General features: G+C 40.5%; 1 protein-coding gene across 1 annotated transcript; it reads left to right on the forward strand.

Moving 5' to 3' along the window:
* The first annotated feature begins 10,946 nt into the window (after nucleotides 1–10,946).
* On the forward strand, nucleotides 10,947–17,615 carry rbm7 (RNA binding motif protein 7). The gene is made up of 5 exons (XM_084351939.1): nucleotides 10,947–11,203; nucleotides 11,505–11,667; nucleotides 13,316–13,391; nucleotides 16,317–16,410; nucleotides 16,603–17,615. The coding sequence occupies exons 1-5, from the start codon at nucleotides 11,111–11,113 to the stop codon at nucleotides 16,960–16,962; spliced, it is 786 nt and encodes a 261-aa protein (XP_084208065.1). The 5' UTR covers nucleotides 10,947–11,110; the 3' UTR covers nucleotides 16,963–17,615.
* The last annotated feature ends 2,397 nt before the right edge of the window (nucleotides 17,616–20,012 follow it).

A 20,012-nucleotide genomic window follows, 5' to 3' on the forward strand; every position in this document is an offset into this window, starting at 1 on the left:
GCAGAGACCCTTAAAGCTAATTTGGGAGAAATCCTTTGAGTGAGACATTAACTCAGCACAAATGATATGGAAAACTCAATTAACATTTAACCAAGTGATGAAATACAACAATACAAACAAGTGTGCCTCTGGGCACAGTGAAAATAAGCCCTCATTAGCCAGATGGAAATTATTAAAATAAGATAATAAGAGGCCCTCCCCCAGTGCAAGGCTGTGTGGGGTGGAAAAGTTAAAGATGTTGCCTTTATTTACCAAAAATGAATATCAACAAAGAATATTCATAAGGAGGAGAAAAATACTGTTTATCTCATTAGTAAATGCAACCAATTTGAGAAGGTGCACAAACAGAAGCAGGTTGCCATATTTTACTGACTAGCTAGATTTCTCTATTTTAGTGCTATTTATGTTGGTTATCTTGATTTGAAAAGAAGATTTGTTCCACTCCACTAAACAATGCCTATGTCCTCTCACTGGGCTGCTGTGTAGTAGATAGCAATATTGATTTCAGTGTTGGCGGTCTTTGACCTACCAAACAGCTCATCTTATCTCGTCCCTGCATCATAATAGAATTAAAACATTGGAAGCAGAGGTTGGGATCGCTGGGGGGAAATGTTGCTGCCATAGTGGTGATGGTCCCAACCTCTTCCCCCGTCACGTGTCGGCCATTAATAAAGTCATATATCAACATGAGAACTGCTTACTCGGCTGTTGTCATTCTTGAACTGCACTGCAGTTGCCTCGCACGTGCCTGACACCTTCCTGACCCCGCTGATGAATAAAGAATTGGTTTGGGATTGGCCCTTTATCATTAAAATCTCCTCATTCCACCTACTGTGCCTCTGAATCTGCTGAATTTGACTTTCAATCTGTTCCAGTCATTGATATTTCTCTCCTGCACACCCTGACAGTCTGTGTTGATGTACGTTTATGCTGCGGTTTATGACTTTGTCCGGATTCTTTGTAAAACACGATAAAGAAAACAATAAATCTACTGTCTACATAATCTCCTGCACCGGTGATGTGCGCGCAATATCCTGGTTGCAGAACTGGAATGTACTGCCATAAAGTGAAGGCATGTGTTGCTATTAGAACCACATGCAAGGCTGTACAATACACAAATATGATTTATGGAACACTGCCATCACCCCTCCGATACCCATCTATATCCGCTGCTATAATTACACTCAACAGCATTTTTCTTGTACTTGCTGCGCGGATTGATGTGCATAATTTATTTACTTCCCGACAGATTTTAAATAGGAAGCATCAAACCACGGAGTAACCTTGGCGCCTCATCCATGTGCAGTCAGATCGCTGTCACTTTGAAGAAAACCGAGTGTAAAAATGCAAATTTGTTTCATTTCTACGCACCCTTACGAGGGCCGCCAGAGTTAGAAGGCAATGACTCGCTCTGTTGTTTTTATTAGCACAAATATGAAAATGCAATGAACAGCTATCAAGCTCATTGACACTACTCTGGTGACAAACTGAAATGCATGTTTGGTGAGATAGGTGGTCTCAAAAACAGGCTGAAGTGAAACTCAAAGCCCCTGATGTGTGACGCATGCAGGGAAATCACGGCTTTTTGCTGAAGCAACACCGTGAGTGAGCTAGCAGGGGTTCAGTATTGTACTCAAGAACCTTTCAACAGTGTTTTGTTATGGGGATTGATTGTGTAACTGTATAATTCAGTCTCTGTAGTAACCAGGTCACCCTGTAGCCCATGTTACAATGTGACTTTCTTGTCATTTGTCCTCACTCCACACTCTGCATACACTCTGTGAGCCAGTGCCGTCAATACATTTCCCACTGTTCAGTATTCCATCAACATTATCTTCTAGTTAATGTATGAACCTCTGCTTTTTGTTGCCGGAGGGACAGAACTTGCACCGGACCACCAGACAGAGAGTATAAAATTAATATTTCATAGTGCTCCAACGCCCGTCAGACAAATTTATGTGGACATCCCGTCAATAAATGTTGAAAGATTGATGGAATATGATGTCCCTGGGTGGAGCATGAAGCAGCTGGTGGGATTGTTGATTCAAGGGCTATTTTTGGAAGATTCCCGGTTCTTTCCTCTAATCTAGGGGGGCAGCCAACTGATGCATTGTTGCATGCATTAGTGTCGTCCGGGAAAATGGAAAGCAGGACATGTCACAGGAATGTGTCATCTCTATTACATTGTGTGTGTAAAACCCCTGCTCACCTGTTAACACCATAATTAACTATCTCTGTGGAAAGAAACATGTGACTGACTGGAAATAGTTTGCAAATGTAGCTTCTTCTTTTTTTTTTTTTTTCCTATGGCAACATTAATGGTAAATTCTGTTGTTTAAACTTCAGTTCTTTGTAAGTTCAAACTTATAGTTATAGTAGTAGAAGTTAGTTTGTTTTTGTGTACATGTTCACAAAGTAGATACTTAAACATAACTGAATTCTAAGCAGGTTGCACCTTACAAACTTTTGTAGAGATGAGGTGTTTTTAAATATTTGCTCCTTGGCCTACTCTGCCTACTTTACGGTTGCTTAACAAGTGTTGTAGAAAGTACCCAGAAGTCATACTTGAGTAAAAGTAAAGATGCCAAGTTAAAAAGTTGTGATGAAAGTAATGGTCACCCATATGAATAGTACTTAAGCAAAAGTCTTAAAGTATTTGATATTAAATATACTTCAGTATCAACAGTACAAGTAAAAGTAAGTAAGGCCGATTACCAAATCTGATATACAACATTTTTCTGATTGTCCAAATTGTGCTTCTTTGGCTTGGATGGAGCATGCAATCAGAAAAGTTAGTTAAAGTTAAAGTTAGCAAATAAATGTAGTGGAGTAAAAGTACAATATTTGCCTCCAGAATGTAGTGGAGTGGAAGTATAAAACAGCCGAAAATGGATATACTCAAGTTAAGTACAAGTAATTAAAATTTGTACTTATTAAAGATTAAAATAGTTCTTAAGTAAATGTAACTCATTACATACTATCACTGTGCATATAAAGTATAACTGAACCGACAGACAAAACTAGCATTAACTTCATTACTTGCTGTAATCTAAGACTCAACTGGTTACATACAGGATTCTCACAGCTCACCTCATAAGAGGTGCATATTGCATTTTTATATAGCTCTGACATTTCTTAAGTTTTAATGGTGCAACCTAATTTTAGTAAATCACTATCTAGTAGTTACATATAATTCATTATACTATACACAAACTTTGCAATGACAAACATACACACTGAAACTAACCCAGTTTCTGAAGTTCAGACACCCAGAGACAATGTTTTCAAAGATTAATGAGCATAAATTATCATGTGCTCTCTCTGCCTCTTTGACATTTGTCTCCCACCTGCAGGTCTCGGGGCGTGTGCCTGGAGGCTCGCCTCGAGGGCCACGGCCATCCATGAAATCTGAATCGAAACTTAAATGGCCGACAAAGAAAAAAGGAAAGATCTTAAAGCTTTGTCTATCTTCTCTGGACCCACACAGTGACTCAAGGCATGATCCTGAATAAACTGCAGTTTATATTAATGATAGGGAAATGTCTTTGCTATTGGGGTAAGAACTTAAGAAAATCAGTCATCTACAACGCCCATCTGGTTTGGAATACATAATGTACATCTCATAGAATTACTGAAACAAGTTTCACTTTCATAATTTTATTTCTGTCCTGAGAAACCCAGATGAGCCTTTTGTGGCTGATAAATTATTATTCTATTACACTAAATTATCATCTAACTGGATAAAACAATTGACAGTGAAATAGCGATTCATGTATTCCGCGCAACATCTGTCTCTCGACTCGTTTCGTGGTAGGTTCAGAGCTCGTCTGCAGCTCTCTGACATCATAAATAAATTAGCTGAATGTCAAGGCAAATGCTGAACATTTGTACAGAGGAACCCACAAGCCAAGGATAGAGGGACCACACAATATTAGTTGTGACAATGACAGATCCAAACCCCTGGAACGGCTTTCAATGGATTTGACATTGTCCCATCTTTCCGGATCTGTCAAACTCCTCTTGAACTTTTCTTTCTATTATTTTGCGGTAAGGAACACAGTGCAGCCTAGAGCAGCTCCTGCACGGGTTTGAAGTAATGTGCTTTACCCTGACAGTGAAGATAAAGGGCCGGGGCTTGGGGTGAGGAGGAAAAAACAACAACTCTGAGGTCTCAAGAGAGCTTACTGTGAATTTGAAGGTTAGCTCTGCAGTTTTATGCCAATATAAGACCGGCATTTGATTCAAGTGGTAGAAGCTACTGCAAGCAATTAATTTACAATGTGAGCATTACGCTGAAAAGATTTTGACCTTCTAATGCTCTCCGTAAACACCCGGGCAGCCTCTCCGTGAAATGACAAGGCTAAATGCAATTTTATTTCATTTGCATCATTGACTTCTTGGAAGTTGGCAGTTCCAGCCCAAGAGTCGAGTATCTTAACAACCTTATAACTTCGTGCAAGTCACGCATTTGTCAAACCGCAGTAAACATGCAAGTATGATGACACCACCACTTCAGAGGAATTGTGAAATTTCTGCTTCTCAAGTGGCATTTGATCGAGAGGGACTTCTATTGGAAGCAGCTGTGTTATCTCGTCTTAATTTCCTTATAAAACCCATTCCAGTTCCTGTGTAATTTCCTCAATATACTGACATTACAGATGTTGGTCTGACCGACTGCGGGGTTCTTCATCCAGCGGGCGCAATTACATCACTGGTGGCAGCAGGATTGCCAGCCTGAACTCCAGTGCAAATTAGAGAAAGACTTCTAATCTGGAGCTTTTGCATGTAAAGTAAATATTTGCATCACAAGGAGCTGGCGTAGCATCCTCTGATCAGCTGATTAACATAGTGATGAGAATCTTCAAAGGGAAAACTTTCTTCTTCGGGGGCTTGCGCTCGGAGTTATAGGTTATGAGCAGCAATATTGACTGTCTCTGAGGGCATGTTCTGCTCAGCCGCAGGAATATGGGACACTCCACTGTTGATTATAATGAAGTGGGGGAAAAGGCAAAAAGCTTACTTTTGAAAGAGGGAGAAGCAGTCTCTTTCTGACAGAGCTCATTATCTTCTCTGAAGGTGTTGGAGGCTTTAAAAAGCAGCGGCGGCGGCAGCAGCAGCAGCAGAGAGGACTGGAGAGGAGCTGGAGATGGAACATCCAGAGAGGCTGGAGACTGGTGATGTGATGAGCTTTATACAGTTGGGATCCATTTCTTAATTATTCCTCTAGGACAGTCATTTCCCCTCTATTCCCTGGCTATAAAACACCCTCCATATGGCACCTTTGGCAAAGGGCGTCATTCTGCTCCTCAACGGGCAGGCATCAGGGGTGAGGCCGGCCATCTGAAATGTGCTGACACCACACTTTTTGGAACAGTTAGCTCTGTAGAGTTAATGGGATGAGTGGGGTTAGGGGATTAGTGAATAAGAAAGAAATGTCCCTTATTCTTTTTATAGCAACAGATGCTCCTTCTCATGCTCTAAATCATATAGTGTAAGTTAATATTAGTCATCAGACACCCTCTTTGGCAGGAACTATGGAATAAGGGGTTACTGAGTGGAGTGATGGAAAAGGAAAAAGGGTTTTGGATGCCCTGCCGCAGTCCCTTTTGTGGTGTGGGGCCGATGCCAGACACCCCCCCCTCTCTCTCTCTCTCTTTCTGATACTGCTACTCAGCACTGCAGTACTGTAGCAACAGGATGGATCTCTCCCTTAATGTGTGTGTGTGTGTGTGTGTGAGAGTGTGTGTGTGTGTGTGTGTGTGTGTGAAAGAGAGAGAGAGAGGGAGACAAAGCACAAGAGGGGAGCCAGAGAAAATGAAAATGAAGTCACAGCATGTCAGGGCGGCGGCAACATGCGGCGCAGATATTGAGATAACAAGCATGTTGCACACGGCAGAGAAAACAAAGCAGCTCGGACGCCCCTCAGAAGATTTTTGCATCCATTTGTTTCAGGAGGGTGCTGAGATGGGGTGGCGTGCTGCCAGTGATGAGCTCTTGTCTGTGTGTGTGTGTGTGTGTGTGTGTGTGTGTGTGTGTGTGTGTGCGTGTGTGTGCGTGTGTGTGTGTGTGAGAGAGAGAGAGTCACTTCATCAGATGTGTCTTACAAAGTGAGGACAGAACATTTCCCTGAAGTCCTGCACTTAATATTTGAAGCAAACCTGCAGAAATTGATTGATTGAAAATGATTATTATTCTGCCGGGGAAAGGATGAGTAATGCTTAACTCGGATGTGCGGCTGAGCGCGCGCACTGTAGCTTTTCTCCTGCTGCATTGTACTCGGCCTTTTTTGCTGTAATCTAAGAATCTTTCTGACTCAGTCACCTGGTTACATACAGGATTATAACAGCTCAACTCAGCATAGTACAGCACATTACTATTGTTAGAGAGACATACTGTATGCAATATGCATACGCCTTTAACTCAACAATCTGAAAGCCAGCCTGCATGCATAGTCCGAAGTCCTGAATAATAAATGACATCCGCCACAAAAGTGGTTCTCCTGCTCTGTTGAATTAAGTATGATTGATCCACATATTGCCACTGGAACTACAGGAGGCACTCACTATCAATTGAGTCTATCCTATAGTTGCACAGGAGGTGTAAAATAAGATTGCGAATAGCTGGGGGTTGATGCAGGATAAGCACTGAGCAGCACTTATAAAGGGTACAGGCCATTAAACCGTGCACTGGATGCATTGAATGGGAAGCAGCTCTGTGACATCACGCCGCCAAAGAGCGATGGCTTAATTAAACTTTCATCCGACAAATATTCATGTGCGTTTAATGATCCCGAATCACTTCATTCCACATGAATTATGAATATTAATGAACAGGAGAGAAAGGCAGCGGGAGTTTGTGTTGTGTATACGTTGGAGCCTAAAGCAAGGGTGGATGCTGGTGAAGGAGAAAGATGTGTCGAGCCACCAGTCAATCACTTGACAGCAAACCCTGCAGGCCAGAGGTCATTATTGGAAGTGAGCATGCAGTGTGTGTGTGGTCTCATTATAGTAACCTTGTGTGGAAGCACTAAACCGCCATAAGATGTCACCCAGATCTGACCAGAGCAGCGGTGGCTGGTGGTGGCCTATTTCTGGGGTCCTGCCCTGTCACTTGAACGCTCGCCGGCCACCATCTTGCCCTTGAGCGTTGCTCCCATTTTCCTTCCCCTCGTCTATTAATTAAAACAATGTGGCCAAGTCTCATGTGCAGACATCCCAAAAAAAAAAAAAAAAAAACCCTCAGTCATAAAAACAGAAACCGATGCACTAATGACATCAGGCGTAGGATGTGATGTGTTTTCGAGCTAAAGTGCGTACCGCTGTTTCATATTTAGCTCCAAAATGGTTTCTGTAATTGCTATAAATTAGCACAATGGTTTTCTGCTTGAGCACTTCTTGTTTCCAGACAGATTAAAAGGCATAACAGTGCTCTGCTTGTTAATGTCTTGGATCATAAAGTGAAAGTCAGGCAATTCTGAGAGTTTCTACAGTACATTAAACTCGAACAGCTCAATGCACATGTGCCATGTAAAATAATGAGCACTCAGAAATATATAGATATTTTAGCGACATATGATGCGAACCACTGATCAATTAGAATTGAACGTGGGATCTTTTCAGTCAACCACACACGATGAATGTCATGATGTCACTGATACACAGAATACTCAATGTTCTCATACGTGATGCATGAACAACAGCGAAGGCCTTGTGTTATCTAAAATCTCCTCATGAGTTCCATTGATTTGAGATGTAAATCTGCTAAATCCTCGACTTCAACTTTACAATAGAAATACTCTTGAAAATAGTCCCAAGGACGGCAATATCACCTCCATAACAAGCCATTTGGAACCCTTTAATGTTGTGAGAAACCTGAAAGTGGGCTACAGGCTAAAAGAGAAACATGAAAAGAGGATATTCCTGTGACAATCGAATCCAATTCCCTTCTCCGCATTAAAGAAGAAAAAAAGAAACTCTTAAATTCAGTGTTTTTCCCTTCAACAGCGCATAGCAACCGCCTGGCATCCCCACAGAGATGAAGCCCCACAAACGCAACGCTGACATAACCAGTATCACTGGATCAATGCTGCCACCTACTGCTACTTTTCAGACTCATCAGCTTCAGCTCAGCTTACATCACAGTATTCAGAGTAATGAATGAAGTGATTTTTGTTAAGGGATTTACTCGATTAGATTAGAACTGAAAAGAAAAATGACTTTATTTATTAACAAAGCAAAAAAAAAATACATTGTTTTGTATTCAGTCAGTTCAGTAATGAGGGTTTTTACAGATCCGGCATGTTTATCCCTTTCCCCCCCATTTCCACACGGTATACTCTGTCCGAGGGAACAGCACTTTCATAGTGCTCTTCTGAATTCCTTCCAATGGTTATAAAAAAGGGAGGAGGAAATACATCAGGGAGATGTATGGGGTAATGGCAATGTAGGGACCCAAAATAGATGCAAGGGCTTTAGTCATCAAATAGTGTACTGCACAGGTGTGGTTTTATGGTTTAGGCTTTTTTTTACTGCTTCCATTGCAACCTTGCACCATTTTAAATCATAAGCATTTTGTGGGAAAGCGCCAATACATCCCGTACATCCAATACATCAAGTGTTAACAGCTATGCTCAACAGCAAGGGTCCCACAAGAGATGATGACAGCCAAGATTTTTGGTGTTAAATTGCAGTGTTTATTGCCACGTGAGTAATATAAGCGATGGAAACAGCAGCACCTTGCGTGGAATAAATATTAAATGTCGCAGAGATTGCAAGGTGTGGATTATTTTATAATGGATGTAGCATGCAGTCCACGCTGATCTTTCGTAAAATTAGAATGAAAAGTAGAAGGAGCACAGTCTTCAGATTCTCGCCCATGTGCCAGCTCTGCCTCCCTTACTTGAACTTTACTCGGCCAGAATCTGTGAGGATGTTTCCCAGGCATGAAGGGGAAAATCATTACAGCTTAAATTGATCTAATTAATATGGAGGACGGACACAGAGGCCCATCTGATTAAGGTGGAAGTCGAGCCTCTCGCGCCGCTCGCCTTGACCTCCACACTCAATGATGTTGCCGGCACCAGGAGCACTTGGTTCCAGGCGCTTGAGTCACCGACCCAATCACAGCGAGCCACAGGGTGAGGGGGAAAAAAAGAAAACCTTATCTGTGTGCAACAGCCAGACAGTCTAAGAAACTGAATATGCCACAGAAGGGAAGAAGAAGACTGACTTTATATTAGCAAAGGTACAAGGTAGGAAATTGGTTGAAAGTATGGGTCGCATATAAAAAAAGGACATTGAAACATTAAAAAGTAGTAAAAAGAATGAAAATTATAGTCCAAGGAACAGGTGAAAGTGCAGTGTGTGCAGGAAACCCTCTGTGGGGGTTGTTTTACTTACGTCTTAAAGCAATACTGCAAGTAATTGAAGCTGTTTTCTTTCACAGTGGGCATTTTAAACATGTCACTGCAGGAAAAGCACTGGTCTGAATAACAAAGTGAATGGCTGAAAATCATTTAGCTGTTGCAGCTTCATGGTCCTGGTGCTGTTCATGCTGGCTCACTGTCATGGCCTACTGAGATACATGAATGGATCGGAACCATCTGTAATGTTATTAGTAACACCTGTGCTGTTCCTGCTATGACAAATCAAAATGTCTGCTGTGCAAAAGGCATTTTGTGTCCGAGACAGCAGCCCGTGTTACTCAGAAAATCACTCTTCTTTAACAAGGACTGGTTGTCTTTTGGCAAGTCCTATGAACTGATTTGTAACTCAGACAATTCGTCCTGTTTGGGCTTAAGCTTGAACATCAACCAAAAATACTGTGTAGGTCTGACATTTAAGAGACATTCTCCCTCTCTTGAACACATTTAGGTGCATGGACACATCTAACAAACCGTGGGATTCATTGTCTTACTCAGGAAAGAAATACAGAGAAATGTAAAAAATCAGGCAAAGTGAGTCATGTACATGTAGCCTGAAGAACGGAAGGGATTTAGTGAATTAATTAATTTGTTAATCCGCAGAAAATTAATCTGCAAAAACTTTTAATTTAAGAAAAAAGAAAATAAAAAAATCCAGACACTTTCCTCTTTGTCATCTTTGTGCATGTTTTAGACAAAAGAAGAGTTTGAAGATGTCAGATTGGATGTTGGGAAATTGGCAATTTCTTGACATTTTATAAACAATTACTTGATTCATCTAAACAAAATCGATATGTGAATTAATCATTTAAAAATCATTTGCACACATACAGACCTAATTATACAAATTATATGTTACCATTAAGAAATTGTAGTTGTACAGATAAAGGTAAAACTCATTTTCATACTCATTCTTTTTGTGACCATATATAAAATATATCATGTATTATTACAAATGACAAATTCTAAAAGCAAAAGTAGAAAATCTGCAGCATAGAGTAATATACTCTTATGAAAATGGATTGTAATAACTTATTTTTATGGTAATAAAGTGCCACAAACATGGGAGATAATGAATGACATAATTAATCATAATTACAACACTTTGAATTATATAGAATGAATGTGACTGGTCAGTTTTTTTCTGCCTACAACATCATTAATAACACAATAATCATTAATTTAAATACCTTAGTTGTTGCATTGATTTACCTATTGTTCACGCATTAGGACATGCATAACATACTGTTATTTATTGTACATTCCTGGATGAATTAGTTTGGCTTCATGATAGGCCTAATTCATGTAGTTTATTACCACAGGGTGGCGAAGGCATAGCCCGCCCTTCTCTGCCTCTGATTGGCTAGTATTTATTGCGTTCGTTGGTTGGATTGGTCAGATCTAGGCATCAGGAGCGACATTGGTTAGGGTTAGGGTGACAACATCAGATTAAGCCAATCAGAGGCAGAGTAGGGCGGGTCATGCCTTCGCCATCTAGTAAAAAACTATCGCATTATGTGTCGTAAAGTAGCCGCCGTTCGCTACGACGGAAGCCCAAGTGTTACGGCATTTCACTTTACGACGATCTAGGCCTTCCGTTTAAATTTCGCAGAGCGCTTAATAACGCTATACGCTAGCATCCACACACCGCCCGGAGAGTGCCAGTATCCGCCGATCTGCTCAGGTACAATGGGAATAGAGGATGAAACGGACCGGACGCTCTTCATAAGAAATCTGGACTCGAGAGTGACGGAGGAGCTGCTGTTCGAGCTGTTTGTACAGGTGCTGTTGTTGCTAACGTTAGCTCTAGCTAGCAAATGTCAAGTGTATGGATAGCATAACATAATGCTAACAAATAGAAAGCATGACAGAGTAAAACATGGCCATAACATGTTAAGTCTTGAAGTGCTAGGCTTATTTTGCATTACGTGTGGCTCCTTTTCATATGTTATGTTACGCTAACGCTGTGGACAGTTCCAACGGATGTTATTGATTCATTAACAGCAGCTAGCATTAGCTTTAGCTAGTTGTTGTTTGGGTAGCTAGCGGAGTCGTTAGCATTAATTGTTTGGGTTTTTTGCAGGCAGGACCTCTCATCAAAACAAAAATTCCCAAAGACGCGGATGGGAAACAGAAAACATTTGGTTTCGCCGTTTACAAACATGAGGTGTCCGCGCCGTACGCCGTGCAGCTACTCAACGGGACATCGCTCCATGGGAGAACTCTTCATGTGCAGTTCAGATCAGGTGAGGTGACTTTATGAATTAGTTGGGAGGAGAATGTGAATACTTTCTCCACCACTGATGTTTAATACATTTCCGAGTTGCTGCTAGGTTTTCGATCCATGCAGTCGGCGGGCTGCCATCTTTTGATACGGAGACAGGACAGGATCTTAACATAATGTGTTTATAATGATCTGACTTGCAGGAATAACTCAATATAAATTATATGTTAATTATTTTACCTCACAAGTCGAAAATCGCTGTTAACATGGTCTCAAAGTGTTCCAGAAACTATAACAATGCTTGCTTGTAACCCCATTGACTTTCTGTCTAATCCTGCATCCTTTGATTAGCTAAACAGCACAAATGCTCAGTGACACCATGTATGTAACTGAAGCATGTATATATGGACATGGTTAACCGATAATAGGATCTAAAATTAAGGAGTTTCCTGATTATTGGAATCAGTGTTTCTTTTTTAAATACAATTGAAGGTAAATTTATTAGAATAAATGCCCCACTTTGGCTCTGATATAGTACATTTGCCAATTAAATGTAGTAAATAAAAATAACAATATTTGCCTCTACAATATAGTGGAAAAATAAAAGGGCAGAAAATTGAAATACCCAAGTAAAGTACAAGTACCTCAAATTTATACTTAGGTACACTACTTTAGTAAACTTACTACACATTTTTCCAGCATTGAAGACTATTGAGTTTTGATTTGTAAAGATCAGTAGACCTTTCTTCATGCAACTGTGATTTCTATTTTTAAATGCACTGCTCAAAATTGGTGAGGGATATTGGGATATTTTAGTGTTTCACGTGATTGCTTATTCTGTGACAAATCAGAAATTTTATTTTGTGTTTTGTGAATATTTTTGGTCCCCAGAAATAATGCCACACATTTAATTTGCTTTTTATTGCATATATGCACCCATATCCCAATAGCCCTAACAAATTTTCAGTAGTGTATTCTTCAAAAAGAGCGGTACAATTTCCTTTTGTTATGTACTGTTGCCAGTTTTACACTTTATAAATTACGCGGTGTGCCGGTCACTCACTTCTGGCAAATAATATAAATAGAAATAAAATAGCCCCCTCAAGTCATTTATTAATAAAGCTAACAGCAAGTACGAAATACATGTCACCAAAAAAGAGCACTGTTCTGTAATTTATTATTGTTATTATAATACATTTTAAAAAAGCAAAACGATATTGATGTGTATGTGAGTTCACCCTGCTATGTAAAGAGTCAAATTGGTTCAATCCAGTTCACAATCACAAAATGAATAAACAGTCTTCACGCCAATCCCCACACAGCCAAATGAAATGAGGAAATTAAGTCTTAATTTGCAGCCTCTGTATTCACAGGTATACTCAGAGCACCGTTAGTCAGTCAGGTTTGCAGCTTGGGCCTTAGCTCCGTCAAGAGGTTGCAGAAAATATTTTACAAAACAATTCTAACAAAATGTAACTGTTATTAAATACAGTGCTGCTTGTTTCTACAGCATGGCAGATTTGATAGTCCCTGTGTTTATTTTTGTGATTATGTATCACAGTATGACACACAAAGCACATCATGGTCATACTTATTTTTTAAGCTGTATTGTTTTGTCCTTTTTTAATAATACCTAATACCCTGTGTTCTGTTCATTTTCCCCATCATAGGTAGCAGTCATAGCAGCAGTCCAGGGAACTCGCAGAATTCAAGTCCTGTAAATACCCCAAATCCCCATGGCCAAAGGTAAGAGTGTCCCATGAACAGTTTTATGAGTAGAATTCCAGCAGCTTCTGGCTCTTCTCTACCTCTCGGCCTCAACTTGGATAGACCTTTGTGTCTTTCTAGCTTTGCAGATACAACAATTACCATAATGGTTCTGGGCTACATTTTAAGCAGGTGGCATTTTGAGCTTACCTGTATGCATACATTCACGCATGTGTCAAGTAGAGATGCACCAATCAATCAGCCAGTGACTGGAATCGGCCACTCTAAGCATATTCTGCCATCAGTGTCAGATACATCCAGTTTGTACCAAATAAATCGTGCTTATAAATTGAGTATAAAATAACAGTAAGGAGGTTCCATTGTTTGAGCCGGAGCAGCCTAGTTTTAACTCTGCACACATGTCACAGACTCCTTCCCTGTTTACCTCTCAATAAGAGTCCTGGATATCAGTATACACGTGTAAATGCTTATCAGGGGACTTAAATTTACATAGGCCATTTCACAAACAGGCCGCTCAATAAAATGGATTAGGGTACAACATGTTGGATCAAGTGGGATACACGGCAATTAGTTTTCAGTTGGATTTTATTTCTAAAGAAATTATCCATTTTAAAAAATTATCTTAATTTCTTTAGTTTTTTTAATTGTCTGTTTTTCTTTATCAGTCATACAATTTAATTTTCCATTTAAAAACTTGCAGAAAAGTTTGTGAATGCTTTCAATTACTGCAGTTTTAAGTATAAATTAATGATAATTTTTTCTTCATAAGCCTGAAGGTCACCTTTTGAAATGTTTTTGCCAAACACCTCATGAATCTGCATTATTTTCCCCTGCAAATAATTGTGTTACTGTAATAACAGATTTAACAAATGCATCACTAATTTTTTGGGCTGTGAATGCAGCCTTCTGGTAACACGGTTAATAATTTGGAGTTTTTAATTGATACCAGGCTCTGTGTGCGCGTTGAATATGTTCCTGCTTCCTCCTTATTGAATATTACTTGCTGCTGTTGGCAGTACCCTGTGCACAAAAATTGGAGCACTGGCAAAAGATGTTGCATGAAATGGGATTGGACTGGTCTGTATTTACACGTACAGAAGACTCTGTGTGCAATCCTTTCCATGTTGCATGCCAAATTTCATGCCAAGTGCATGTTCAGGGCATTTACTGGAAAAGTTAAAAGTATTGGCCTTAGAGTTAAATTAGACAGTATCAGACTAATGTAATATAGTTGTGCATTTTGTGTTGGTTAAATTATGTCCTGTTGTACTACTAGAGTGGAGAGAGACTTAGCTTCTAGAGCATTTTTTGGAAAACAACATATTAGAGCAAGCTCTCATATGAGGAATGATCTGATTTTGTTTTGCGTGTTCAGTTACTGACAGAAGATTAAAACACCCAAAAATGACTTAACAGCAGAGATGGCAGGCCAGTAGATGCATCACCAGGAAGTCGTATCACAAAGAGCAGTCAGTGAGCTAGCGTGTGGAGGAGGTTGATTGTTCATGATGTAGCCTATTGAAACCAACACAGTACAGATTGTCATCACACCAACCAGGTGCACTTACAGGCTTTTACGAAACTACGGCATAAGTAGTCTGACATTAAATAATAGAGGTCGCAACTCAAACACAGGAGGGACGCAATACCAGAAAGTGTGTGTCTCTCTCTCTCACATGTTGGGTTTTCAGCAGATTTCAGCAGCGGGTGATAGTGAGTGGAGATTGTCCACTAGTTATCAGATGGCAGCATTTTTTCGGACAAATTAAAAAAAGATTAAAATTGGTTACCAAATAGACTTGAGTGACTGTAAATATGCCTGGGCAGCCTACCCAAGTTAAGTCTGTGTGGAAAACATTGTAAATTGATGATGATGATGATTGGCGAATCATGATGATGAAAATTGGGTTTTAATGTGTGACTGAGACTGTTCTGTATCAAGACATAATCTTTCAAGAATCCATTTATGTTCCTCCTCACTCCTAAACCCCTCTGTGCTGTTGTCTTTGTCACCGTCACTAATTTCCACTGTTGGCTTTGGGACAGTTCAGTCGTGTCTGTCTTTTTACCTGACATGAAGCATCTTCACTGCAGCAGCATTTGCCTGGTGGGAAAAACAAGCCAAAGGTTCGATAATGAACACTGAAATCAACGTTAATTGTGTATAAATCCAGGCCCTTGGAACTGGATCAGTCAGACTTGGCTTCCCATCTCTGCTGATAGACTTGTTCACCAGATATTCAGTAGCAGATTTTGGCACACACCCTCTTAAAAAATAAAATTCTGTCGCTTGGTTCTTCCAACAACAGCAGGGTACAGCGAACACAACAATTATTTCTGTGGTCGATGCAGCGCTTGTAATGTCTAGTTGATGTGACTAGATGGATGAATTATGTGTTACTAATTCATGTTGTTTGGCTCGGTACTAATTGCTTTTGGCTTCAGGTCAGACTTCTGTTTGCAGGTTGTTGTTGTTGTCATCAGAGGGATGTGCTATGCTTGAAATGCTAAGAAATGTCTATAAGCCCAGGTTTTTCTTTTTTTCTAATTACAGCAACATTTAATAGTGGGTCTTATGTGATAATTATTGTGTAGCTGGATTATGCATCATAAAAAAAATTGGCACCACTGAAGTCTGGGCGTGTTCAGTAATATTAACATCTGTATTAGTGTTTCTTCTGGCTTGTACAGTTTTATGTTTGCCTTTTTATTCTTCCAGTGGATTTCTTAAAAAATTGAAATGCAAGAGGTGAAATAAGATCAAAGAATGAATTAAAACATGAACTGAAAATGATTTGAATAACAATCAAAACTGTTGAAGTCCAGCATGGATTTTATGTTATTCATTACGTGGAATATGCACCTGATGTTATGTGGACATGTTGCTCGTGCCGTTTGTTATGAGGAGAAAATATTTGACAGCGGCTTCCTTTCCTCTAACAGGACCCCAATCCAGTTCAGTTCCCCACCGTATACTCCTCCGCCCCAGATGCAGCGGTCCTATTCATCTCCTGATAATCTGCAGAAGCATGCCATGGTAACCTTTTCTTTTTTTTTTGTATACATTTATAACGACCCTGGACTGCACAGTCTTGAATTTAGTCTCTATTTAAAGTGTGATTCTTGGACACAAATTAATAAATGTGTACACTGTGTAGTTGAACTAGCAAAAGAGACATGTTTTTTTAGCTCCAATCATCCTGTTGTCTGTCTTTTACTTCATCCGTAGATGAACAACATGATGTGGCAGCTCCACATGCAGCAGCTTGAGCAGTTGAATGGCGGTCTCTCCACGCCTCTTCAGAGGCAGGCGTCCGCAGGTGGAAATTCTGGCAGAGGGGGCTCAAGGCAACAGAGTAACGCCCCGTATCGACATCAGCCGTCCCAGATACACAGCGGTGGCAGAAACCAGCGCTACGCGGAGGAGCCGGGTTCCAACCGTCATCAGCAACACGGCCACAGCAGGGACAACTATCACCACCAGAACGACAGGAGCGGCAACCGCCACCACAGCAGCAGAGGCGGAAGCAGACACCACGACGAAAGGGGTGGCAGCCGTGGCTACCAAGACACTAGGTGGCGGCGGTAAAGAGACACGTAAAAAGGATTTCTGCAAAGACTTCAACTCTTCACAAATATATGGACAGCTTCCTAAAAACGATCATGAAATTATGTTCACAAACTCACATGTATACTCAGGTTGTTTGTACATGATTCTACCAGTTTAAAGATTTAATAACTTATGCCTTAGAGCCATTTTTGTTTACTTTTAAGGCGTTTTTAAATTTGTACACTTCTTTCATGTGAGCTTTTCCTCACAGATGTCGCAAAAATTTTGAGGGGAACAATTGTATTGTCACAAGAGCAAGGGGGGGAAAAAAAATCAGACGTGACTGATCGTCATTTTGGAAGACGAAGAAGAAAAAAACACGTATTTAAAAGAAGAAGAAAAAAAAAGGTTTAGGATATTGGCCAGCTTTTATGTTATGCAAATGGTATTTAAATGGTGCTCCGAGAACTTTAAAATTCTTCAGGTACTTTGCAAAAAAAGAACAAATTTTCCAGCTAAAGATTCCACCAGCACCAGTTTTACTGCGACAGGGCACCACCCTTTCTTAATGTTTGATCTGTTGACCTTGCTCTTTGTAAAAATGGGCTTTATTTTATTTTTTTATTCTGAGTCTGTAAGACAAACTGTTTTAAAATGAACATTTTCATTACTATAAAGCTCCTTTGATTTGACTGCTGCGTTGTCTTTCATGTGACCACAACACGAATGCCCGGCTCTTGGCAGCTCACCATGAATGCTATTTACAGCTCTTTGTGTATGTGACTAAGTGAGCCATTGTATGTTGATGCTACATGCCATTATACATGCACACGCGGCCTCATCTGCACCTATAAATGGCCTACGTGTAACTAATAGGCTTGTGCAGTGGGTTATGAAGTAATCTACAGGTGGCGCCACATGCATCCTTTTATTGAATCAATTAAGATGTTAAATATAACCGAGCCACATGATCAGCTCCTACATTTGACCTTTCTATTTCGGATGCTTTCAAGTCTTTACATGGATTTGACACCCACCCTGTTCACTTTACAGCATGCAATTATGTTGGGGGGGGTTTATTTCTTGCTCACCGGGGTTGAACACTGATATCTGGTTCTTTTATGAGAAGAGTCTTAGCACCAATTAATAGTGGCACAGGTTTCTGTTAATTTACAGATGGATTGGGGGGGAAGGTAGAATCTGTTGTCCCATCCCAGAATTAGCAGCACTTTGATCCTTAACATCTCATGTTGCTATCTGCCTCCCAGCATTGATGCCTCAGTGTCTGTGATCAGGCTTGCTTACAACAAAGTGATGATCAAATCCCTTAATGTCCGTGCCGAGGTCATAATCTACCCTTCCGAAAGTGCTTACGCCACTAACAGCGCTGTATCGACAACTATATCCCTAATAAACCTCCCAGTGTCCAAAAGTGGAGGTGCATTTGCACCCTGCGCACTAAGCTCTGTGTCTTGCCTGTAATCTGCCTCGTGTCAGATTGCATCCTGATGCTCCCAAATCGCTCTAATAGAGAGTATCCTCTGTTCGGTGTCGGTACTAGGAAGGCCCTTATTACGCTTCTGGCTGTGGCATAACTCTTTTAATTGGTTGATCTGCCTGGCGTCGCCAGCCCTGGAGCAGGCGGATTAGAGAGGCCGCTCAGTAGCCGCTGCTGTGTGGACTTATATAGAAGCGTGTCTCCTGAAATGATCCACTTCCAAACACCCAGAGACCCTCCCTTTCCAGCAGCCCCGCGACGCAGACCACAAGTGTCAAGATGCCTGCAGCCGTGATTCCTCGGATCCTGGCACCGCGGCGGGTTGTTGGGTTCATCGGTGCCGCAGCAGCCCCGACGCGCAGGCCTGTCACTCACTGGGGACAGTGTTTTCATGCGATCGCAAGTTCTTTAAAATAGGTGAAAATATATTCTCGCATGTAACACTCGATTCAGAATAATTAAAAATAATAATTACGGTGCAGATGTTTAGTTTTTAAAAAGTTTTTGAAATGTGCGTTTAAAAGATTTTGGGTTTTTTAAATTTAAAATCGTTTTTTTTCTCTGCAGCCAAAGATAAAAAAAAGAAATACAAAAAATAAATAATAATAAAAAAAAGTGCTCCACAGTTGTTCTCGTCCCCCCTCCCCTCTTCGATCAAGCCACCAGACCCCTGTAAAGAAGCTTTCCCATGCACAGCTCCCACATTTCCTCCTCCGTAATCCTCCGGTCTTTGAACGCGGCGGCTTCCATTTATTTCCACTTCTCGTGATGATGATCACCCTCCTCCTCTTCCTCATCCTCCTCTTCACCAGGACACAGATACATAAAACTAACCTGCACCGAGTTTCCCCCACAGTGATCATTCTTATTATTATTATTAGTTTAATTAAAACACTGTGACTGATACATACAGAGAAAAACGGAGCCCACAGAAACGTGCTGTCTGTCTGAAAAGAGACAATAACGCTGTAAACACCGTTAAAGGGCTGATCTGTAAAATAAAATAATGGAAAATGCGCAACAGGTCTGAGTGAGGGAGAAGCATGCGCAGAGCCTGTCAGAGCAGTTGAAAGTGACGGTATGTGAGCTGTTAACATTAATGTCGTGGCCGAAACTGATACTACATTTTTTTCCTGTTTGGTCTGACTTTCAAAATAATAGGCCCGCTCTTCTGAAAACAGATTGTCGTTGAACCAAACTTTAGTTTGTGCCAAAGCAGAACTTGGAGAAGGAATCACACGCGGTGTTGCCTTCTATTTCGCCGGAAATTGAATTGAGAGATGTTACTCAGACAGTTACTCTTTCATTCGGCGTACCTTCATGTACTGCCATGTGCACGCAGTTGTTTATTAATAATAAAGTACAACTGCGTCAGTTGCTTTGGCAAGACAGCAAAGACTGAGTGGCCTCTAACCGCAGCCTGCTTTCTGCTTTATAAGTATTTATTATGGCGTCCTCTTTGTTCAAGAATTATCCTGTTTAGTTTAATTAGCCTATTATAATTATTTTTATTGTTGTTATTATTATTATTATTATTATTATTATTATTATTATTATTGTTATTATTATTATATCTGGTACTTGTATTTTT

Source organism: Pagrus pagrus (genome assembly GCF_965226575.1).
Source record: "Pagrus pagrus genome assembly, chromosome: 4".
Taxonomy (NCBI): Eukaryota; Metazoa; Chordata; class Actinopteri; order Spariformes; family Sparidae; genus Pagrus; species Pagrus pagrus.